This window comes from Arvicanthis niloticus, chromosome 12, assembly GCF_011762505.2.
Source record: "Arvicanthis niloticus isolate mArvNil1 chromosome 12, mArvNil1.pat.X, whole genome shotgun sequence".
Lineage (NCBI taxonomy): Eukaryota > Metazoa > Chordata > Mammalia > Rodentia > Muridae > Arvicanthis > Arvicanthis niloticus.
Window position 1 is genome coordinate 79,213,309 of NC_047669.1, and position 25,132 is coordinate 79,238,440.

At 47.2% G+C, this 25,132-nt stretch overlaps 1 protein-coding gene and 1 long non-coding RNA gene across 14 annotated transcripts in view; one reads left to right on the forward strand and one right to left on the reverse strand.

Annotated features, from left to right (window-relative positions):
- Prdm15 (PR/SET domain 15) overlaps positions 1 to 24,701 on the reverse strand; it is a 59,984-nt gene extending 35,283 nt beyond the window's left edge. For 3 of the 11 annotated variants that reach the window (XM_076911145.1, XM_034514925.2, XM_076911141.1), the window contains exons 1-6: positions 24,626 to 24,701; positions 12,727 to 12,772; positions 12,051 to 12,144; positions 10,507 to 10,660; positions 8,419 to 8,671; positions 2,476 to 2,577 (exon numbers count right to left, since the gene is read on the reverse strand). In XM_076911145.1, coding sequence (XP_076767260.1) covers positions 2,476 to 2,577; positions 8,419 to 8,671; positions 10,507 to 10,660; positions 12,051 to 12,144; positions 12,727 to 12,763 — 640 coding nt within the window. In that variant the 5' untranslated portion in view covers positions 12,764 to 12,772; positions 24,626 to 24,701. Of the gene's footprint in view, positions 1 to 2,475; positions 2,578 to 8,418; positions 8,672 to 10,089; positions 10,223 to 10,506; positions 10,661 to 12,050; positions 12,145 to 12,726; positions 12,773 to 15,882; positions 15,924 to 16,130; positions 16,150 to 21,609; positions 21,694 to 23,902; positions 24,035 to 24,625 lie in introns of those variants that run through there. The other 8 variants (XM_076911146.1, XM_076911147.1, XM_076911142.1 and 5 more) reach the window with 8 other exon arrangements.
- The window catches only part of LOC143433996 (uncharacterized), a 32,517-nt gene continuing 31,382 nt past the window's right edge, over positions 23,998 to 25,132 (forward strand). For all 3 annotated transcript variants that reach the window (XR_013103140.1, XR_013103141.1, XR_013103142.1), the window contains exon 1: positions 23,998 to 24,134. This is a non-coding gene — a long non-coding RNA (uncharacterized LOC143433996). The remainder of the gene's footprint in view (positions 24,135 to 25,132) is intronic.

Here is a 25,132-nt window from a genome sequence, read left to right on the forward strand (position 1 = left end):
TCCCCAAGCTCTGTAGGGGTAGACATGTTTCTTGAGCGTCCCATTACTGGCTTTGGCTTCTCTGGCATGTTTGCTTGGTTAATGCTGCTTCAAGTACATTCTGACATCTTTTCAACCCTGCTCAATGCTCTTCATTTCTCCTTTCTTTGTCCTTGGAGTAGAATTCCAGGAGGGCACCAAGGCCAGTACATTCACTATTGCTTCATGTTTAATCAGACATCCCTAAGTGGCCTCCTGAGACTGGAGTAGGGTTCCCCAAGGGGACACAGGAAATGACAGCATCAGGTGAAAGGTCAAGAACAACAGCCTATGCTTCCTATGTTGTCCAGTTGGTTTCCTGGTGCTCTGCATAGTGGGTCTGACTTTAAAAGACACACGCTGACCCTCACCTGCTCACAGTCATGTATGTTCATGAATCAATGCATGAAATATGTTCAAGTTCAAAAGACTCATCTGGTTTTGAAGTTAGCTGACCACAAAGAAGGCAGACACCATAGGCTGGAGCCTAAACAACAAAGCAACATGTTCCCACTTGAGGTAAGCCTCTCAGACAAGGTTCTGCAGAAGGCAGCTTCAGGCCATGTATGGGGGATCATGGATTCACATTCTCCTACTTGACAAAGTATGACCCAATGAAGCCTGTTCTCCATAGATTTGTGTACTATAGCCATGCCATTTGGCTCTGGGATACCTTCAAAGCCAGTCTGAAGGTAACAAAAGGTCTCTCTGCCCTACAGCCCAGTTTCCCAGAGACTCAGCTCTATACTCTTCTTCTGATCAGCTCTGCACATAGATCTTCAACTATCAGGTTACCCACCAGATACCTTGGCAAGGTTTCAGGAGAAAGAAGCACCCCATGACCCCCTAGTAGCAGAGGTTAGGCAATGCCTGCATTGAATGTGGCTCCAGCATATGCAACCATATTGCCTGGGCATGTGGGTTAGTCACTCCAGCCTCAGTCTGTTTATCCAGAAAATGGCCATCATGGCTGTACAGACTGTGTGAGACCCACTGAGTCAGTGCAAGTACATGGTAAGAGGTCTCAGTTGAACTGGCATCTAGGAATACTGGCCTAGCTTTACTACCAAAGTAAAGGGAGGTTTTTTTTCCTTAACTAAAACTAGTCATCAACTACCCAACAAATTACCCAACAGATCAAATAGCTTTTCTTGATCAGGGTTGAGTGACCATATCTTGTGTGATGTCCCTGTACCCTGTGATTTCCACAGATGGGCTTTGCCCTCATCTAGGGGATATGTTCTTGTACAAGTTCAGCACTCTTAAGAAACCTAGAAGCAACAGCAGATGGGGCTGGAGGGATACCTCAGTGGCTAAGAGTTCTTGCTGAGCTTCCAAAGACCAAGGTTCATGTCTCAGCACCTACATGACAGCTTACAACCCTCTATAACTCCAGTTCCAGGGGATCTAATGCCCTCTTCTGGCCTCTATGGGCACTGTACACATGTAGTACATAGACATGCATGCATGCAAAATACTCACACACATAAAACATTAAGTAAAAAGGAGGAAGAGGAAGAGGAGGAAGACACTGGCAGCTGTTTATTGTTCCCATCTGTGATGAACACAGGTGAATTTCCCGGGCAAAAGAACAAAAGTGTTAAAGAACAAGATTAGGACTATAGTCCAGGAACACAGAACAGTCATCCACAGTCCTTAGGAGATGAACAAGCCCTGCCTAGTGATCAAGCTTTTTCCCAGAAATGCTCACATTAGCATTTCTGTTGCTAAAATCTGTCTAGAAAGAACTTTCTCATAGATCCCAGAGTATTCCAATCACTGACTTGCTCAGGCTACAAGAGCAGAACCTAGCTGTCTTTGTCATATCCTTGAAGTTGCAAATCAGTGGCCCCTTTGGAGTTTGGCTACCAAGCATGTTCAGTATGTGATAAAGGTCTTAGCTTTCACACCTAGCTTCTTTGTAATTTATGTGACTGGCATCTTTCTCAACTGACCAGCAGAGAGGTTCTGAGGATACTGTGTAATAAAAGATGGGGTCAATTTTTCTCTGGCCACCTTCAATTAGTAAGAGGCAGAGGTAACAGGATGCCCTGAAGACAGACAGAGGGAGACTATCAGATACAGACACCAGGCAAGACCTCAAGAGGCAAGTCATGGTTTCTGGTCCTTGCTTGTGTCCACCATATCCAGAGCCTGGTCAGCAGGATAATAAGGAGGGTCACGCCATGTACGTGCACTGACTCAGTGAGTCTCACAACTGTCTATACAGCCATGATGGCCATCCATTTTCTGGATAAACAGACTGAGGCTGGAGCGAATAGCCCACATGTCCAGGCCATATGATTGCACAGAGGAGGTCTGAGCAGGAGCTCATTGTGGGTCATGGGGCAGATAATACAAAGACTAGGATATCCTGACAACTATGGGCATGTGCCAACATGAATAAAAAAGCTCTGCACTCCTTGGAAAAAAACCCATTTGCCACTTTTACCTTACCGTTCAGGAGCTGAAGCTCCAGGAAGGTGTTGGAGCACACCTTACACACCCATTGGCCACGCTCAGGCTCCACAGGGACACTGGGTTCAGGGGTGCCTGCAGCTGCAAGACAGTTAGAAAGGTTAGCCACTAGAACAGAGGATAGCCTGTCCCCTAGGTTGAAAAAGATGGAGATACCCAGAGACTCATGAGCAACTGTATTCTAGGCACTATCCTCAGTTTCACATACAATGATCAAGTTCATCCCCATTTCACAGATGAGGAAGCTGAGTAGATATGGTATCCCTGCTACTACCACAGGGTAAGCCCTGTCACCAGATGCAGAAATGTGGCCCCTCCCAGTCACCAGCCCCGTGGGACCAGAGCCCTTCAAATTCCCTAAGAGAAAAGCCTCCAGGAGCTACACTCGAGCTGGGCCTGGTTGTACAGGCTTGCAATACCAACTGCTTAGTAGTTTGGACAAGAAGAATGGAAATCTAAGGCCCACCATGGTTACAGAACAAGTTCAAGGACAGCCTGGAACACAGTGAAGCCCTGTCTCAAAAAAGTTTTTTTAAATGTGGGGTATGAGGTAGAATGCTTTACTTTTATTTTACCTGTAGCAAAACACACACACACACACACACACACACACACACACACACAATTCCTCATTTAAATTTTCAGTGGCTCATATAACAGGGTATCGTGGGACCAACAACAGCCATCTCACAGTGCTTCTGAACCGGCCCATCATATCCCATAAAGTTTTTTGTGATCAGGGTTGTGCCTTGTAACTGTTGTCTGGCCATGAGGCCTGGTACCTAAGCAGAAGTGGGCTCTAACTGTTCAATTTTTTAAAATCCCCAACTGGGGCAAGTGGTTGCTGCCTAGGCAGTGCCTCTAGCCCTCCAATGATGAGACATAGGAATCTGAGGAAGAGGGACAAAGACAGGGGCTCTAAGTACACAAACTGACCTTGGCTATGCAGATGGAGACTGCAGGCTCCTTTTCAAGATGTCATGCTCTCCTGGGACCTACCCTGGGCATGCCTCGGGATCTCGTCTAGTAAGTTTTTCTGTGGGGCCCACCCAAAGCTGCCATTCCTACATGTCATATCCAGATCCATCACCAAGCAGCTTAATATTAATATTCCAGAGGCCACTTGGAGGAAGCTCTTGAGTCTCGACAGTCTCTCAGATCTGCAGCTATATACATACCCACCATGCACCAGGAAAGAACACATCCCAACTCTCTGCATTCCAAAGTAGTGCTAAGAAGAATGAATAGAAACAAGGATGCAGACCACCACTGCAAGGGGAAAAGATATGCAATGTGGAAATTGTCAGGCTGAGATCAAAGATGGAAAAGGTAATAAAAAGGAGGCAGGTGGGATCTGAACCCAGAATGTCCCACCTAGTGTCTGAACTCTTCTTTGTCCGTTTTTAGAAATCTGCTGGTTAGGGACTCCCAGAAATTGAGAATAAACAGAAATAAGAGCCAAATTCCTACGTCCATTCTGGTTCTCAAATATAGAGAGGTTCCCAAGAAGAAATTAAAAAAAGAAGCCCTTGGGGTCCAGCAAGGGCTCTGCAAGAAAAGGACTTGCCACCAACTCCAAACAGCTGAGTTCAATGGGACTCACATGATTAAGAGAACCAAATCCCACAAGTTAAACTTCTGGCCTACACACACACACACACAAACACACACACAAACACACACACACACACTAGTTTTTTTTTTTTTTTAAGGAGCCCTTGGGTCAAGGACTGGGATTCCCTTCATCTAAGCGACCAACCATCTCCTACAAATATCACATGACAATTTGTGGACATCTGCTACTATAGCACTGAGTGAAGACTTCTCATTGGAAGAACCAGGTGGTCATGATGACACAAGATTTGCAAAAGGTAATTTTACAAGGTAGGAATTTTAATGAAAAAATAATAATAGTCAATAGCCAGCAGATGAACTCTTAACTGCCAACTGACATTTCTGAATATAGGAAAATGTCTCAGTTCAACAACGTGAAACTGCCAGAGTCCACAGAAGCCCTGACAGCGTAAGAAGCAGGGCTTTAGGTGTGACCATAGGGCTTTAGTTATGAACACAGGGCTTTAGGTGTGTACATAGGTCAAAACTAAGTTACAGGAGGGTAGGCACATACCAACTGTGAAAAGTCCAGCAGGACACATAGCAGTTGGGCTTAGGACAGAGGGTCACCAAGGATGAAACCAGGAGGGAGGGGAAGATGGGCTTGCTCCACAGGAGTCTGTGGTAAGAGTTACACACTTGCAGATGCCTGTTGAGAGCTCCTCAACATAATGAAAGCATGCATGGTAACTGGTTTGAAAACTAGAAGACACTGGTCTCAAAGCCAGAAGCAGAAGAGAACCAGGGTGGCCAGACTGTGGGCGTGACATGGCTTCCCAGGGACTAGAAGATGTTACCTTCTCTCTTTCTCATTAGAAGGGTGATTCTGAGTCCATGTTTCCCACTCCACCCACCTATTCAGGTCCTTGGGAGGAAAGCAAGCCAGCCACTCTTAATGTGGGCTCAGAGAAACACGTACCCAGAATACAGTCCACAGCCAGGACAAAGAATCCAAGTCCATTTATTTTTCATTTTTTATTTCTGTTGAACATCACAGCTATGGCAGGATGAAATTTGTTTTTTGTCTTTTTTTTTTTTAAAGCAAATGTTCCTCAACTCACAACACTGTCTAATAAAGCTCCTGTTAAGTGAAAATACCAAGCCTGCTGCCCACCAACTATGACAGCAAGTAATATGGGCTGTTTTCCTAGTGGTCACTAAGAGCTGTAGCTGCTGTTTAGCCTCAAGAGAATCCCACCACAGGCTGAGGGAAGACCAAAGCTTATAGTAAAGATTTCCTACCAAATGCTCATCACTCATGCTACCATAAAGTAAAACAAAATAAAACAAACTTCCAAGCTAAAAAACATTACATGTAACCACTGGAAGTTGGAGACCATCATATTTAGGACCTGATTCTACATCTACAAACTGACTTGTATAATAAAGATGCCCATCTAAAGGAACTGTGAAAAGGGCAGAAGGAGAATGAGCCTTTCTGGCTCATGCCCATCATAAAGCCTGGGCCACAGTATATCTCCTGTGGTCCTACCCACCTAGGGTAAGGACAAAGTGATGTCCACAAGACTTGTCCACTCCACCTAGGGGTGGCAAACTCTCTGGTACATACACAAGGCCTAGGGCTAAGCAAAATGCAAAGTCCATCTCTCTTAGGTCCAACCAGGGAACTAGAATCAGTTGGTACTGATTTCTATATGCCTCTCACTTCTCTTCATAGGCCTTGCTCTCTGTGGGCTTTTGTGATGTGGGCAAGGAGGGCTGCAATGCCTGGCTTATGCTGAGGGGGATGTAGTTCATAGCCCAAGCTTTGTGGGTGTGCCATGGAGGGACTTAGGGAAAGGGCAGATGGGTTGCCAGGGAGGTAGGTGACAAGGTGTGAAACTTGCCACTTAAACAGCCAGTGGGGAAGCCCAGGAGAACATATGCCAGCAGCATCCAGCCTGAGACAGCTAGGCAAGTACCCCAGAGGTAGAAAAACATAGAAACTCTAGCTAGCCACCTGATCGACAACAGCCAATGATCTGCACCACTTACAAGTACCTGCTTGCCTGCCATCTGCCCCAAGACATAGTGAACTGTTTCTAGGTTCCAGAGCTGGGGAAAAGCCAACATCTGTGCCTGCTGGCTCCCTGTTTTGTGCTGCTTTATGAGGCTGGCTCCAGGACATATACCAGCCTCTTCCATTCATCAAAATTTCAACAGACTAGAAGCATAGGACAGGTCAGAGCCCTCTGTGTTAGGAACCTACACCTGTGAGATCTTTGCAGAATGTTAAGAACTACTGCCTAAGGCCTTTCAATCACATGATGCTTGGCATAAAAAGAAACCATTTTCATGAGAGGTCGCTATATCTGGGGTCAGAAGCAGAGCCACTGTCCCAACTTTAATGATGAAACTCTTCATGACAATAATGAGCAAGGCTGCTGCCCTGGGAGATGCCTAGGAAAAAGGTAGAACAGGGCAAGTACTGCAGCTACAATGTTGAGGTTTGGTTTGTTGCTATGTTCTATAATGCTAAATGCTATACCAGAAGGTATAGGCCTACGAGTGAATTCTCATATTTACCAGCTTTTGTTGTGCAAACTTTATTCCTTAATTTAAATAAAAATGACAACCACCAATTACGTGAGAAATTAGAGGCAGGAAGACTTTTGAGTTACCTGGCTGAGCAGGTAGGAGGCAGGAGGAGGAGGCAGAGAATGAGGAGGAAAGAAGGTGCCACGGGAGAAGAGGTAACATAAGCATGTGGCCAGGAGAAACATCAAGTATTTGGGGTACATTGCTGGGGAGGTAGACAGGCCAGCAGTTAGAATTCTAAGTAGCTTAGGGGTGACCCTCAGTAACTGTCAAAGTCAAATAAAATAATCATAATCTGAGTCTCATTTATTTGTAAGCTAATAGGAGATAAACATAAATTAATTCTAGTACACTACTATGACTCACTTCTCCAGAAAGATCCTGAACCTCAAATAATTCCTCCACAAAGAAGTACATTCCTATGTGCATATGTATCAAGAAGTACACAAACACATTTTTGCATATGTATACAGATGCACAATCCTATATATCTGTATATACATACAAGTGTATGCACATATGTGTACATCTGAGCACACACAGGCACATACCTATAAACATACATATACCAACATAGGTACACGCCTGTGCATCTGTATATACATGTACATGCCTGCATGATGATACATACACTAATACACATGTATTTCTATGGATCCATACACACCTAACATATATACACCTGTGCATCTGTACAAACATGCATACTCCTGCATGCCTGTACATACATACATTAACATATATAACTCCCATGGATCCATACACTCTAACACATCTACAAATCTATACATCTATATGCATACAAAATGTGCACACTGTGTATCTGCAAATGTCCTGACATATGCACACATCTATACATCTGCAAACACATCTGAACACACACGAAGGTACCTACACATCTATTAATATCATGTATTCTGCAGGTTAAAACAACCAAGTGCACACACCAAGGTATTTGTCTGCACATACCACCTTTTGCATAGGCACACACATACATACATGCTCATGAACCAGACTTGAAGAGGGGTACAGTAGCAGCACTGGCACAGAGCCAAATCCGCTGCTCCAGTCCTGGTTTCCTCACCTTCTGCATTGTGATGTAGCCTGTTCCCTCACCTCACCTTCTACACTGTCACTTGGCCTGGCCCTGGCTCCCTCATCTGCTACACCAATGGCTCTCAACCGGTGGGTCACAACCCCCTTTGAGGGTCCAACAACCCTTTCACAGGGTCACCTAAGACCATCAGAAAACAGAGATATTTGCATTACAATTGATAAGAGTAGCAAAATTACAGACATGAAGTAGCAACAAAATAATTTATGGTTGGAGGTCACCACAATATAAGGAACTGTATTAAAGGGTTGCAGCATTAGGAAGGTTGAGAACCACTGTTCTATACTGTCACTCAGCCTGTCCTGGGCCTCATCTTTTACACCATGATTTGGCTTGACCCCGGGCCTCTGTACTCACAGAAATAAACATTCCTCACAGCATCAAGGGACGGGCTACTGTGGGAACCCTGCAACCAGAGCAAACACTAGCCTGTATTATACTCAAGTGCCTCAAATCACGTTAAGGCAGAAAGGCACTATCTCTCACCAGCAAGGGTCCTAAGATTTGGTGAGCACTGTCTGTCACTCCATATCCTCAGGCATGGTGACAAGCACTGCATTGGTTTCACCTCCCCTCCCCTGTACCAGCTGTTGACCCAGCAACTTCATTGGTGTCTCTGGCAAGTGGCCCAGCCCTAGAGAGGAAACAGGATTTACCCTGAACACTGGAGCAGGCCTGCTTTAGCATCGGCTTGTCCATCTTCTTGGCATAAAAGGCAGCATACCATACACGCAGTTCAGTGCCTGCAGGAATGTCCTTTGAGGTGGTGAAATATACATCACTGCCATGCTGGTAGGCTGTCAGGTTCTGGTGCCCAGGCTCCAGTGCTGGTCGCACTAGCATCATCCAGTTGCAGTCATCCTCATTGGAAGTGTCAAAACATACAGGATGCCCGTCCTTCTGAAATACCTGAGGGAAGGGCCACAGGCTGGTTACCCACCAGTCTATCAGCGTGGCATGGGACCATGGGGGAGATCACACTGCTTCTGGTAAGACCTGTTGACAAGCTGATTACCATGGCCAGGGGATCAGAGAAAGACTCTGTGTCTTAGATGGGTCAGGTTGGTCACAAGAAAGAGGAAGTTGAAGACATGCAACAGGTCCCTCATCATTGACATATATGAGGACTATTTGTGAGCTAGGCGGAGAATAAGACACCTGAGCTCTCCTCCTGTGCAGGTGTCAAGGGGAGTGTAAGCTCTCCTTCTGTCTAGGAATCAAGAAGACCCAGAGCTCTCCTCCTATACAGGAGTCAAGAGAATCTTGAGTTCTCCTCTCTAGACATCATGGAGATCCTGAGCTCTCCTATCCAACATAACAACAAAGAGCTCTCCTCTCAGCTTTGTTGGAAATAGGACCCCCATGGCTCAGGTGGGTACCCAGATAGTGAAATTCTTCTCCTGGTTCTGCCCCAAGCATGACATCAGCAGAGTCCTTCAGTCTAGGTGGGCTGCCCCCAGTCTGCAGAGCATCACTAAAGCTTCAGGGTTAATTGAGGGCAGGGCAGGGAAAGCCTTTAGTATCTTTAGGTTTGAGTTGGCATAGGCATAGGGTCTGTTCTCTGTGGAATGATGACTGCTTCCTCAGGGACCCCCACCCGCTGCCAAGCCTTTCCTGAAAAGATCCTTATTCGTGAGAGGCTCTCAGAAATACAGTAACAAACTGGGAGGCCACCGGGTGCCCAGTGACCCCCTAGTGGGTGTGGAAAGTACATTTCCACCCTCCTCTCAGGGACACAGGGCTTCCCTTGAGACATACAGGTACTCAGAGCTGAGGACAAGTTAATACCTGAAAATAACTTAGAATCGAGGAGGTGAAAGGAAGCCAGACGGGCATAAAGGACCATCTCTAGCCGTGTGCTGGCATTAGTGTTTACCTATAACCTGCAGAGTGCAGACACCAAGCCACCTGCCTTTCTGGCCTCAGATTTAGGCCTTTTACAATATTTCTTACCACAGACCCCTTCTTTCTGCTTTCCTTACACTTTTCTTCCTATAAACGCCTGTCATCAGGCATCTATCTTTTCTGGTCGGCTAAAATCTGTCCCATAAGTTCAAACATCCAAAGAGTGACAAACTCTTGAGGCTATAACACCTAAGACTGGTGGCTGCCTCTTCCAGGTCTCAAACTGAAACACGCTGTCCCCAGGGCTGTAGAGGAACAGCTTAGCCTCACTCGTTTATGTCCCAACTATTTCCAAAGGCTAGCCCCATGTCTAAGCCTCCCCAGCCTCAGAAGGCTTCTGGGGGTTCACTTCAGATCCTCAGCCATTCTTGTAACTGACACCCACTTTGGTTTTCTTGGTGTTATATCTAAGTTGGAAATACCCGTTCTCCCTCAGCCAGATGTGCTCTGTGCAGCCTCCAAGCCCCATGCTGTCACTCGGTCTCTGAGAGCTTCGTGCAACTCACACACGTGAGTGAGATTGCCACACCGGTGCAGGAAGCTACAGAGACCATCGCTGGCTGTGCTGCAGCCACAGCACCTGCTGGGGGAGGAGAGGAGTTACATCAGCATGGTGTCACTCCTGACTGCTCTTAAATGTACTTCCTAAAGACCTACAAGTTAGTAGGTACTGCCTTAACCCTCACACTCTGTAATGTAAAACACACTGAAGCGAAGGAAAGAATTATTCAGCACTTATAAATCCATGCCACTTAGCAGCCCTCACTCCACTCCAACCAGAAGTCATCCAGCCCCAGATTATGAAGGGGCCCTGAAGCCCCTGTCCCTGCAGCTTTTACCTTCAGAGGAAATGCAGATTCTTTCTCCCACTTGGCAACCCTCCTGGACTCAAACGGACCAAACTGTGTGCGCTTGACTAGCTGGGTCACTGCAAACACACCTTCAGCCCCGTCATCCAGGCGCCTGATCTCCAGGTTAGAGGGGAGGGAGGACCTGGAATTAGAAGGAGTCTCAAAGAGGCCCTGCCATTGGCCAGAGCAATGCACTGCCTACAACCCTCCTTAAAGACCATCATGCTTCCAAGATGCACTTTGTCAGGGAACGGAATTTAAGCTCTCTCATAAATGGGAACAGGACTGGCCTAGGCTTGTGAGAACCCAGAGCCCATGCACTAAGGGACACATCTAAATCCCCACACGACAATGCTGACCCCACATTCCTAGTATGAGTGCTGAGGTATAAGAACTGAATCTGACAAAGTTATGGCCTACACTACAAGATTGTATGTAGAGAATGTGAAGGAAGGGAGAAAAAGAGGACACAAAGCATGGTGAAGTGTTTTGTACACACTGAAGACCAGCAAAGGGGCTCTGGTCTGGGTAAACTGGGTATTACCCACTGAGGGTGTGGTTTTATTAACCAGACTAGAAGGTCAAAGAAAATGCTGGAAAAAAGAGGTCATGGAGCTTGGACCTCAGCATGGGTGGGGGACTTGGGCCAGTGGGAGACATATCCAGAAGCAGAGGTAGACAGACCATTGCCCTTGGGGATGAGCAGAAGCTGGGCTAAAAAGAGTCCATGACCAAGGCTGTGCACCTAATGTCTTCAGCTAGATTTCAATGGGCAGTTGGCATCTCTGTCCCAAAAAAGAGCTCATCAGCTCTCTACTTTGGGCAAAGATATTTCAAAACATAAGTCACAAATAAAGATAAATAAACAGGGGTAGGGACCAGTTGAGAGATTTCTAGAAACAATTATAAGACACCAAGCATATCAGTCTACCCTGAATCAGGCACCATCAGAGCCTCATAGGGTAAGTTAAGTTCTTCATGTCTCAGGCTACTGACATCCAGAAATGTAACATTTGTTCTAAGTCTAAAGTGGCTACTACATGGCAGCCTAGCCCCCACCCACCCTTTTTTTTTTTTTTTTTTTTTTTTTTTTTGAGACAGGGTTTCTCTGTGTAGCCCTGGCTATCCTAGAACTTGCTTTGTAGACCAACCTGGGCTCAAACTCACAGAAATCTACCTGCTTCTGGCTCCTGAGTATTGAGATTAAAGATGTATATGTACCACTACCATCTGGCGGGTTTAGCCACTTTTGCTCAGTGGATAAACTGATGAAATCCAGGCTGGCACAGCCCAGTCCCGAGGTTCCTGACTACATCAAAGAAACACACCTTCATGCTTTGAAACTCTTAGATCTCACCTTAGTGGGAAAGTACCTAGCTCCCTGAGTGATGTACTTTCCCCACACATACAGTTTCTCACTTTGGCTTGCAAACTTTGAGATACATGGGACCTCTACACTCTGGCCCCAGCAAACAGGCAGAGAGCCCCTCTTCATAGACTGGGCTACTGTGGGAGCTTTGGTACTCACTCACCTTGCCCTGCTCAGCACAAAGGAGTCCTTGACCATGACCACAGGTCCCAGTTCAGGACACTCTGAGTCATGGTACTGGCTGCAGTCTTCACACCCTACAAACAGACATTGAGTGTCAGAGGGGACAATGTCCAGGGAAAGAGAAATCCAAAGACCACAAAAACGGAAAAAGGGACCCTAATGCAATGAGGTTCCTGAGACATGTGTGCTGATACAAAAACTAGCAAGGGTGCAGCTGTTGGAGGAGGCCTGTCACAAAAGTCACCTCTTAGTGCTCCTGAAAGCACAGAATGCCAAGCAAAAGCCCCTTTTCAAGAGCACCGGTCTATGGCACTTTCGGTTAGGAAGATAAGGATTTAGGATAGTAATAACCCGTTATCCTAAATCTTATAACCCTCATCCTTTCTAAACCTTTGGCTGAGTTTTTTGAGTTAAAGATCACTAAGTCATGTGCCCCTAATGGGAGTCCTGAAGAGAAGTCACCTGAGACCACAGCAGTGCAGCAGACAGGTAACACCCAGGCTCTCAAAGCAAGTCAACAAACTACAGACTCAGAAGAGATCCATGTCTATGCTATACAAACAAAATGTGGATGTAACTTTGCAGACAGGAAGTGTCAATCCCATCTATGTTCTATGGCATCATACCAGTCCCAGACAGGTCTATGGGTCACTTACAGATAAACATGATCTCCTCACTACCATCTTCAGCCATTGCTGATTCCTGTCAAGATACAAAAGAGCCCAGTTAATAGTGAGCTTTTACAACATAGTTTATGTGTGGGTTTTCCTATGTGTATAGATGTACACATGTGTGCACATGTGTGTAAAGGCCAAAGTCACCCTTAGGTGTCAATCTTCTAGAGCCATCTACTGTTTTCCAAGACAGGGACTTTTCCTGGGACCTGGAGTTTGCCAATTAGCCTAAGCTGGCTGTCCAGGGAGCATCAGAGATCCTGTCTCCACCTCCCCAGTGCAGAGATTACATGCTCCAGCCCAGCTTTTTAAATGTGGGTACTGAGGCTAGAACTCAGGTCCTCATGCTTGCCTGGTAAGTACTTAATTGACTGAGCCATCTCTTCAGCTCCCCAACAGTTTTTAGAGATAATGTCTTCTAAGGCTCCTTGCTCCTGTGCAGGAACATAACATGGTGCTTTTAAGAGAATGAACACTGAAATCCTTAATTTTTAACTTTAAATATGTTTTCACCTACTGTAACCATGTTTCTTAGGAAAAGCAATGGATTTGAATGCCCTCATAGGGACCTTCATGAACTCAGAGTCCCACTGTTTCATAGCAGCTGCCATTTAGAAAAATATACACTGTTTAGAAGCTACTTTTCTTACTGCCACTATTTCTCTGCCCTCCCTCTCTGGGATGTGGATTCCTTGCAGACAGTCATTTCTACTGTAATCTGTTCTTCAGTACCTAGCTTGTGTCAAGGCCCTATCATTCCGAGTGGGTAACAAGTAGTGTCCGATACACACCATGGTGGGTTCTTCTGACCCTACATAGACCTTTATCAAGCTATTTCTATTTTCCATGTATCCTTTGAAGGCTGCCTCAAAAGCCATCTACTAGACAGCAGACCACAGACCAATCCTGTATCAAATGTGTTTCAGACAGGGTAATGCAGGTGTTGTTTGTTCTGGGATATCAGATACCTAAGCTAATATAGATATAAAAACACCCACTTTAGTCAGTTTGGAGAAAAACACAAGGTGAGATGCACCCATTGTTTCCCACTCAACAATCCTCCTGACCCCACATCCTTCCTGCCATCTGATCATGATCTCTCTGTCTTTCTGGTGCCTACTGCTGGTTATTGTCTCAGGAAAGGATGCAAGCTGATACATGCTTCTTGAATGTTAGTCTCACTTGCCCTCCAAACCCATTCTGACCCCAGCAGCTTTAAGATTAGAACACAGGTAAGTAACATAAAGCACCAGTGAAAACTCAGACTGGCTGAACAAGCTATTACTGACCAGAGAAGGGAAGGGCCAATAGCATCAGGATGGGAGAAGAGAGGTACTATACAGAATCCAGGGAGATCTAAGCTTAAAGTTTCCCAAGTTGCTTAAAAATGTTAAAAACAACAAGCACATTAATCCCCAAACATAGTACAACATTTTCTTTTGCTGGAATTGGCATTTAAGCTAGAAGCCGGCTCAAGGGCCTACTAACTCTAACCCAGTTCCATGCCTCTGCCTGGGCTCTCAGGACTCCTGGCAGGTAGGTACCATATGAAATGGGTTCTAATCCAGGATGAGGACAATGGCTGGTCACTGAGCAGAAAGCAAGAAGAGACTGGCTCAGCTTCAGGGGATTCAGTCTGTGGTTGACACTGCTGGCTGGAGGCAGCATATCCTCATATCATATTATCATAGTGCAAGCATGTAGAGTGAGCAAAGACACTCCCTGCAAGGTGGCTGAGAAGCAAATGTCCCTTTCAAGGGCATTTCCTAATGACCTACTTTCTTCCACTAGGTTCTTCCTCCTAAAGGTTTTGCTCTCACCCACTGGTACTATCAGCTGGGACCCAAACTTTTAACTTACTGTTATAATTGTGTAAAACACACAACTATAACAAAAAGGTAATTTAACACTTATGTGTTACAAGAGCCTGAGGGTCTATGTACCACATCAGGAACCCAAACTCTACCCTCCAGCCACACTCAGGTCAGAGAGCTCTGCAATCAGAACATGTAATAAGAAGCTATCATTAGCTGCAGCTAGATCCCGGCAAAATACAGAACACAGCCGATAAAGCTAATCAGAGAGAGCGGAGCAAGAGAAAAAGACTGTACTCTGTTCTGCTTGTTTTGGAGCCTGAATTTGCGCACAGAGGTGTGGTACGATGCTTTTCCTAGGGCAGCAGCCCAGCCTCCAGATCCACCCCTCACTGCAGTGCAAGGACAGGAATCCTAAGATGCTGATGTGAGAGGAACGGGAGGACAATAAAACTGCTGCAAAGCCAGTCACTTACATGGTGCTTAACACGAGAGTCCTGAGCATTCTTTACTAGAAGTATCTGGTCCCCATAGCACAGCCTCTAGTGACCTTCTAAGCAGAGGTCACACACGGTGATGTGAGTTTTCCAGGTTTGCTCTTGTCCATTAATGTGCCATGAGTGCTCCTTTGTAAAAGTCCAGTCTCCGGATTTCTATGACCCTCACACATTAACGAAACAGTGCTGGTGTAGTTACACTTACCTATGATCCCCACACCAGTCTGGGCTATTCAGGAATAGCTTGTCTCAAAACCAAAAATGAGAAGGAAATCTCCAAAGAAGGAATTATAAAAATATTATTTTTATACAAAAGGGGGGGGGCATTAAATTTTTTTAGAGAAAACAGTGGCTCTTTAGTGTTTCAGAGTATGTTCTGTAGATCAGGAAGTAGCAGCAGTGCCTGTTCTGCCTGGATGCTCAGACACTTGCCCAGCAGGTGGCTGGGACCCAGCAGGTTTTGCACTCTCCAGTTGACTCATCTGTGCCCAAACCTAGCCCACAGCTATAGCAGACCATAAACACGGCTATAGTAACAGAAAGCCACTATACAAGGGAAACAAATGCAGTGAGTGTCCAGAGATTCTGTCAAGGACCTCCTGAATTTAAGTAGTTGGTGACAGTGGACTCCAGGTGTACCTTCCCCAGCACTGACACAGGCGTCTACACAGCCTGCCCCAGGTGACATGTGTAATAGCAATATTCATTCTCAAAGCGACAGGTTCTAGAATTACCTAGCGGGCTGAAAGGGGACTGTCCAGATTAGGTTAACCTGTGGGTGTGCCTGTGGTTATCTAGTATGGGATAACTTAAGGAGGAAAACCTACCTTAACTGTGGGCACACTATTCCATGGGCTGGGGTCCTCAGCTGAATAAAAATGAGAAAATAAGTTGAGAACCAGCATTCTTCACTCCTGTTGTCATGCTTTCTCCACTATGATGCAATGTACCCTCAAGCTGTGAGACAAAATGAGCCCTTTCTCCTTTAAGTTACTTTTGTGAGGTATTTTATTGCAGCAACAGAAAAAAAACCAATTAAGACAAGGATGCTAGTGTGAACATTCGGTCTACTTACCCCAAGCTTAACCATGACGCTATATTGATGGAGATCTGGGCAGGGAAGGACAGCATGAAGATCAGTATAGATAAGCACAGACCCACACACACCCAGCCAAGTTTCTATGATGATAGAAGTGATTCAGTGGAGAAGGGAAGGCCTTCTTTCCTATAAATGGTGCCGGGATGACTGGGCATGCACACGCAAAAAATTAACTCTGACCCCATATCTTCAAAACAAAACCAAAAAACCACAAATCTGGACATGGTGAATAGGTAATTGCAGCATTTCAAGAAGAATCACATATTCTAGGTCAGCTGGGACTACACAGAGGACCCTGTTTCAACATACACCATTAAATCCATTGGCTATGCCCATGTGGCTATCTCAGTTGTCTATTCTGTTCTGAGGGCTGCTCTGCCCGTACCATATGGAAAAAGCACACTCAACAACCTGCCACTCTAGCCTTACTATGAGGCTTCATTCCTTCTGGCTGCAGTCTTTTCAAAGATGGTTCCTTATATTATGGTTCCTTGGCTCTCCATCAAATTCTTCCTCCTCTTCCTCTTTTTTTTTTTTGTATTGTTTTGTTGAGATAGTGTCTCACTATGTATCCCTGAAACTTACTATGTAAATTAAGATAACTGCTTAAGATATTGTCTCACTATGTATCCCTGAAATGAGAAGGAAATCCCCAAAGAAGGAATTATAGAAAATATTATTTTTGTACAAAAGGGGGGGGGATATTAAATTTTTGAGAGAAAATAGTTTCTCTCCAGTGTTTCAGAGTATGTTCTGTGGACCAGGAAGTAGCAGCAGTGCTTTCCAGTTTGCTATGCAAATCAATTTATCTGTTTGCCTCTGCAGTGCAGGGATTACAGGCATGCCTTTTTCTGCTGGGCTTCTCCATAGAACTTTAGGATAACCTTGTTTACAGCTGTGAAAAGATCTTGATAGAGTCCAACACACAGACTTAGCTCCACCTCATACCCCAACCATCCTCATGCATGTAATTCATGTTTTAAGGAATTTTCTCACATTAAGTCTTGGCAGTCTGAGCATGTTCTTCACTTACAATTGATCTTAGCTTGAACAGTTACAGCTCAAGGATTTGAGAGCCAGTTCTGGTCTAGAGGCCCTGGGGACTTCTGTTTAAACAAGAGGGTTACTACCTTTCTCACTGGCACAGGCTTTCATGACTATATTAAAATAGGAGAGAAATCTCTATGGGGAAAAAGCAGATGAACAGTTTCCCAAACTCTGTACTGTGATCTACTTTTGATATGTGCTGAAGAAGGGATGCTGTGTTAGGCAGAGAGAATCCTGAGCTAAACACTTGAGAGCACTGCAGACCCTGCTCAAGTCACACACCGGGCATTGGAGGACTGAGGAATCTCTCAGAATTGATCTGCTGGGATCAGGGCAGGCCAGCAGCTCATCAGCCTAGCGGGGTAGAGGGAGTTTCCCTTTGTGATGGACAGGCTGAGGAGCCAAGGATTATAATCAGCCTGTATTTGTAGTACAGGAGTGTTAGATGCCAGAGACCAGCACATTTGTCACTGCTGACTCTGGGGCTGATTGTTATCCTTTCCTAGGCCTTGGTTTCTCACATTTAAGGCCTTTATGGTCTGCTACAGTCTTCCTACTTGTAGTCTCACTACCTTGTCCTCCTATGCTGCTTCCTGCCCATTTCCATGTAAAGACAGACACCTGTGGGTAAGTGTTTTACCTAGATGCAAATGCAAAATGCTTCCAGCATGCCATCCATGCCAGAAGAACAACCAACTGTTGGTCACCTAAGCTCTGGCCTTGTGGCTTCCTAAGCTCATTTCCTGTGAAGCACAAAGGTTTCTCACACTATTTAATAAATGGTCCTTTCTGGTTTCCCTGTCTGTTTTAGTGTCTTTTCCTGCTGCTAGTTATAAAATACTCTAACAAAAGCAACTTAAGGAAGACAGGATTTATTCTAGCTCACAAGTCAAGGTCAATCTTGGCAGGGACGTCAAGGGCAGCAGGAGCTTGAAGCCACACCTCACAGTGGATTCATACTCAGGAAGTAGATAATGATAAATACTTCCCAATGCTCAGCTGGCTTCCTCCATTTTACACTGTCCAGGATCCCCTGCTCAGGGAATGGCCCTGCCCATAGTCAAGATGGATCTGCTCACATCGGTAAGCCCCACAGGTTTGTCCAGAGGCCACTCTCCCAGGTGATTCTAGATTGTCAGGTTGACAGTTAATATGAAGCAGCACCCTGTGCCTGCCACCCTTCTAGACTCAGCACAGCTTTGCTCTGAGCCTAGGCTTACCTCCCTCTGTTGGTCCCACTCATTTACCTCTTTGCCCAACTTTAAAGTTCAGACTCTTCTTCTCCTGCCCTAGTGAGCACCAAAGAGCAGCTGCCAGTAGGGCAGGTGCACAGCAGGCCCCACACAGCTCTACAGCCACACGCTGAGCAGTGTCACTCACCTGACCCTCTACAGGAGAAATGGTCCATGCAAACAGAAGCGAGAAGGCCAGAATCCCTGTCTTAAAATACGATAGGGTACAGTAGCCTTCTGCTGTGACCATAGCGGCCAAGCTATAGCTACAGCAATCTGAACTACTGCTCATCAGAAAGTCCTGTGCTGACCCCATAGACATCCAGGCCCAGGGTGAGAGCACAGGGTACCTTGCTGAGCCTCTCTTCTCACCAGCTCCACTTCTGCATCAGCTCCTGCAGATGGGGTTCAAGTACTCGCCTGACCTAACTTTACCACTTGCAATCAGACCTGCAATCAGACACACCTGTGATCAGACGCTGCTCCTCCACTTGATGATTTTCTTTTCTGAGTGTGTGTAGAGTTTGCTATGGACGTGCCTATGGGGAGATTCTGCTGCTAGAGTAGAGGAGGCTGCACATTCCCACTTTCTCCATAGCTTCGCCTAGCTGATTAGCAGCAGGGCAATGAGGTGGGCCCCATGTCCCATTACACTTCTCCAATGCCTGCCTGTTTTATCCCTTCCCACCACCGCTCTTCTCAAGTGCATTACTGTTGTCTGTGCTCCTCCTCTGCTTCCTGGGTTCCTCCCCTGCAGCTTCCCTGCAAAGCCTGGTTATGGTCTGAGTGTGCTTATTTGAACCTTGAGGCACAGCAAGCTGCCAATGCATAGCAATCTCACTCAGAATGCTAGATGCTGCAGATGGAACCCTTGTGGCTGGCCTACAGCTTCCAGCAACACACCACCATGTCTTGTTTCTTTCCAGTCAGCAAGGCACTTGTGTTCAACTTCCACCTCCAGATCCCTCCAGAAGATGTGGTTTAGCCCCTATTATTTGAGGTCTTAGGGCTGGGCCTGCCATTCTGGCAGCTTGGAGTCCTCAACTGAGGTTGTCTAGCCTTTTTTCTTTCCTAATTTCTCCATCCTTTCTGACTTCTTAGCTCATCTGTGTTTCCAATGTTCACTTCTGGCTCTTGCAGAGGAGTTCCTGGGCAAAAGAAAGATGTACAGTGTAGTGCCTAAAAATGAAACTGAGGTAGTGTGTCCTTCAACTTGAAGATCCTAGCTCAACCAGTTATGATGGCAGAAATCTGGCAGCCAGTAAGGGCAGAGTTCTAGAAGCCTCTTGCCTAACACACTGCACTAAGCTAAGCAGCACTGTGATTCATCACAATAAAAGGCAAACTTGCCATCACTAATTAGCATGTGTTCCTCAAACTTAGAAAATGCCAAAAGCCCGCATAGAGAACTAGACACAGGGAATACGCTTCTCAAAGGCGGCCTCTTAGCTGGATGTGTTGGCTCTGCAAACATCTGTAGTCCTAGCACTCACAGCAGAATAATCAAAGGCAGACTCTTAACACAGTAGGTATGTTCCCTTCTCTCCAGTCTAATCATATCACCCCTGCACACCCCTGGCAATGGTCAGGACTCAGGACACACTTGGCTTCAGTACTGTTCCTCAAGCCTTGTCATTTATCCAAGGTTTCCTGTTGATACTGACACTTCCTCAACCCTCAGAACTGTGAGTAGAGGCCCAAGGCATATCTCAGTAGAGGGAAGTGGGGTCTTGAAGCAACCCAGATCACGTTTACACAAGTTCACCAACAAGGCTCATCAGACCCCATCAGACTCAGTGCCTGCCCCCACCCCATGTGACAGGATGGAAAGGATGAAGGACTCCAGCAGGGCACCCACAAGTACAGGTTTCCTAAGAATTTATTCAGGTCCCCTTCCCAGCCTCCATGTCACCTACTGCTGTTTCCTCTCCCAGAACTGCTATGATGTACATGTGGTCTCAAAATTCTGGCTGTGATACAGCTGTCACTATGATGGTATCAGGTGAGTGGGCCTGAAAAGTGACTGAGTCACAAGGTGTTATCCTCACTCATGGGCCTATACAGCCATGGTCTACCCCTCCTCGAACTTTCATCAGTGATGCTCTCCCACATGATACTGCAAGATGGCCCATACCTAAAAAGTAGGTTCCATGGCCCAGGTTCTCCAACCCATTAGGGTAACCTGAGGATGCCCAGCCTATAGGGTTCCTGGTGCTCTCTTAACTCGGCTGGGAACAGTCTCCATATGTTCTCACTCCTTATAAATTACCTAGTCTGGGGAATTCTGTCATTTCACCAGCAAACAGAATAAGCTAAAAACCTTCCCTCCATCTGTCAAATACTCACCTACTTTTAATAAGGCTTATCCAACAGCACTCTTCTTGCAAGTTCTCTTAGTCCACGACTGCGCACCAGAAACAGGCCTCCCGCTTTGCCCTGGAAACCCTTCCTATTGCATCTCTCTGGCAGTATCTACGGACACTCAGAGCTCACACACCGAAACAAAAAGGTCTTTGCCTGGAGGTCACCTGTGTAACCTTCCTTCTCTTTCCTTCCACTATAAAAGTCTCCGGAAAAACGCTGGCTTCCTCACCTTCCATGACAGTGGTTCTCTACCTTCCTAATGCTGTGACGTTCCTCATGTTGTGCTGACCCCCAACTATAAAATTATTTCTTTGCTATTTCATAACTGTAATTTGCTACTGTTACAAATCATAACGTAAATACCTGATATACAGGAACTGCTTCTGGGGCTGATGGGAGAACCAACCTTGGCTAAAGCAAATGGCTCCACAGAACACATCTCTTTGTAGCCTACGTCCCCCTCTATCATTATCTCAGGTGCCTACCTCCCCTCAGATGTTTTTCTTCAGTCATCAATCTTTTGCTTTGCTTCCCTCACTGGACACCCTATGTCATCTGTATCTCTGTGTACACGTAGTGACACTCCCCCTCCCCAAATATGGCACACAGTTGAAAGGCACCTCCAAGCCAGGATCTTGGTGCAGCACTTGCCTCTCCCTAGGTCTAGAGCAACCCCTGAAGAATACCTGACCCCTGGTACCAGGCACAGCACTCTCTCTGCCAACAGCCCCATAAAAGTATTTCTCTATTCTCCATTCCCAGCTTATCTGATCAGGCCAGGTTTAAGAGCAGCAAATGAAAATTCCACTGACCTCTAAAACAGATCTTCATGTCACTCTTGTAAATGCAGTTATGAAAATGTAAGCCTCATGACAGGATGGCCCCAGTCACTTCCAACTCACAGGAACCAGCTTCCCTTTAAGCATCAGCAAGCTGACCCCGCCTCTTCTCTGTACCCTCCTGCCTCCTTCCCTGGAGATCCTAAACCGTCCATTACACACTGCTGCCTACAATTGCTCTCCTGACGCCCCTGTTGTAACTTCTCGCAACACAAGTATGTCTATTCATTGAATCAGACATGATTTCACAGGACCACAGGCTGCACTCATTTCTTCTGGGTGAGCTGTAATGGCCTTCGATGAACTGTCATCCAGAACCCAAAGAAAGGTCTACTTTAATAAGCTGGTTCAACAAAATACATGGGGCATTTTATGGTTCTCTATTATTTCACCTGCTGACAATAAATGACCACTATAGCTCTTTTCCTGGGAGATCAGAACAGAGAGCCACATAGGTGAGGAGACAGAGAAGGCTGGGAACAACAAAGCTTCATGCCTACCCTTCTGAATTAGGAGACAAAACTGCCAGTCAGGGTTTCAAGCTGCTGGAGGGTGGGTATGTAGTGACTTCATGTCCCTCCTATACCTGCGGACCAAGACTACCAGGGCCATAGCTACACCAAGGCAGGGGATAAATGGATGAATGTGATCTCCTGCTCTGGGTGAAGGAAGACCTACCCTAGGAGACTCTAAGGGAGAGTCTGTCAGGTCCCACTCATGCCCACAGACTCTCAGGTGCCGCCTGGACTGTGGGCCAGCTCTAGGATAGCAGCCATGTGCTGGATCATCTCCTCAGTGTTTCATTCTATTTTTGGGTGGGGTCTACTGGCCTGTACTCTTGTGTGCTCTGGCTTTCCAAGGCTTGCACAGGCTCAACTCTAAGGACACAGATCCTGTGCCAGTCCTGCTCAAAGCTCTCCATGCCATCATCCTGCTGCTTCTCCACACTGGTCCACTCACTGGCATTTCCCAGCCTGGGATCCTGACTATGTTCCAACACAGTCCTCTGTGCACTAGCCCACTCTGCTTTCCACCAAGGTTAGATTTCCTCATAGAACTTGTCTCCTACTAAATCACCCTTCCCAGATAGATGGTTCTGGTCCCTGAACTTTCTTCCTTCATGTCGTTGCCTCTCTTGTGTAACCATTGTTACTTATGGTCTACACTGCCTCCTGCACATTTTCCATTGCTCCTTGGGTGTATGAAAGGTGTCAACAAACATTTACCACAGAAATGGCCTGGTAAATCAATCTGGGTAAAGTGTCTTGTACAGGTGTCAGCCATATATTACAAATGAGAAACTGAGTCTGGGCAGCCTTTAAGCCACTGCTGGTGAGCAGTTTTAATCTCTATTACACCTGCAAAATGCAGCAATGCCTTCCCTACCTTCTGCACAGATAACCTTTCAAGAAAAAAAAAATGACAGGAGAACATCCTATGGGAACAGTGGTCCTTCTCAAAGGTAATCTCTTTAAGACAGCCTTGTAATTGTAGGTGACTTTGTCTGTGTGGCCCAGGCTTCCCTGAAGATCAACTCCTGCCTTAGCCTCCAGAGTACTGGGATTATAAGCATTTGCCATCAACCTAGTGGTGTTTTAATTTACCCATTTGTCTTCTGGAAACATAAACCACCTTGTCTGTTCCCCAAAGAGAACTAGTATATTCTTTGCTGACATTTGTGCAAAAGCATGAATCACAGAAAAACAAACCCCATAAGGAGAAAACTTGGTGCTTTTTCCCTTTAATAATCCGATCTAAAGGTTTTTAATTTCAGTATAAAGCAGTGATTTCAGGGCAAGTCTGAGGAAGCAGCTGCAGTAGGTAAAATGTGGAAAGCCGGTAGGTCTGAAGCAAAATATGGTTGGGGTGTGTAGGTGATCATGTCTCAGCAACTACATCTCCAGGGACACTTGTCTCTGGCACCCATGAGTGGTTCCCACAGTCAGAGGCTTCAAGTTTTACCCTTAAAACTGCCTTCAGGACCCCAAGCAGGGCTCTGCACTAGCACCTCCAATGGAGGATTCTGACCGGCTCTAGCATATGTTTTTCAAAGAAGCGTTGGCAGCTTTAAATTCAGGCACAACTCCACGTGTCTCCAGCTCACATTCTTGCTTCTACCATTTTAAACCGCCTCGGAGGAGGGGGACGCTTGTGAGCATGTGTGAAGAGGCCTTCCATCCACTGCAAGAAGGGTTGGGGGGGGGGGGATAAGCGCGCCATCGCCCACCACGGTTTGGTGTCCTACCTCTGCCCTCTCAAAACTCACCTCGGGAGCATGCAGGCTCCACCTGGCCCTGGCCCCCACCAGTCCACCCTCTTCCCCGATAGTAGGCGGGCACATGTCTCCAGCCTGTCTTGGCACTGTGGTCTCTGGGCCACCAAAAGGTAGAGACGAGTAAGGCGCCAGGGCCTGGGAGCCACGGCACAGCCTCGGACTTTCTTAAACGCCAAAGGGGCTGGAGACCAAGGCCCCTCCCTGGGCTGTGCCCGAAAACCGGGTAAGGCGGCTGGGTAGCCGGGAAGGGACTGTAGGGACCTGAGCCGGGAACCACGCAGGGCCTGGCTGTGGCCGCTGGGCCTGGGAACACTGGGGCGCAGCGCCTGAGCCCGTGCCGGGGCGGGGGGCGCCCAGCACGCGAGTGGGCGGCCGAGCGCCGGTTGGCGTGGGCCGAGCGCGCGGCGGGCAGTTGGCACGGGCCGGGCGCGCGGAACCCAGGCCGGGCACTTAGGGCAGAGGCCAAGCCCGCAGCGGCGGAACCCGGCGGGCGCAGGGCGATCCCGGAGCGGCTCCGGAATCCAGCCGGGTTTTGACTCCGATCGCCCACGGCGCCAGCGGCCGCGACTGTAACAAAGAACAGGCGGCGCGGCGGCCGGACCGGGGCGGGCGTGGGGGGCGCGGCTGGAGGCCGGGCCCGGGCCAGGCGCGGGCCGCGGACCGCAGCGAGGGGCGCGCGGTGGGGCTGCGGCGAGCACGGGCCCGGGGCTTTACCTGCCTGTGGAATGTGCAGAGCGGGGTCGGATCCGGACTCCGGGTTGCGATCCGCTCCGGAAACTGCGCAGCACCGGAAGCCGGGGGGCGGTGGCGCGGCATCGTGGGAGTTGTAGTGCGCAGCGCAGGCTGACGGGGCGGGCCCAGGGCTCGGGGTGTACCTGGAGCCCGGGACTTCAGGATACCTTAACAGGGAGTCAGGGATAACATACTGTGTGTAGTGGGAGCTGGCTGAGGCTTTGTACACAGTAAGCCTAGGAAACGGCTGCGTGAATTGCGAAACCCAGGGACGGAGATGCATGATTGCAGACATGGAGGATGATTGCAGGGCATGGGGAGCGGGCAACTGGCAATGTGGATGGGGAACAGGAGAGAGAATGTATAAAGAGCTGATGAAGCAGGCTGTGAGGATCCAAGAGAAGGAACTGAGTGAACAAAAAAGCAGGGGAGAGGAGCTGCGTGATCCATGAGAGTTGGCCAGATGGTATGTGGACTGAAGAGTTAGGG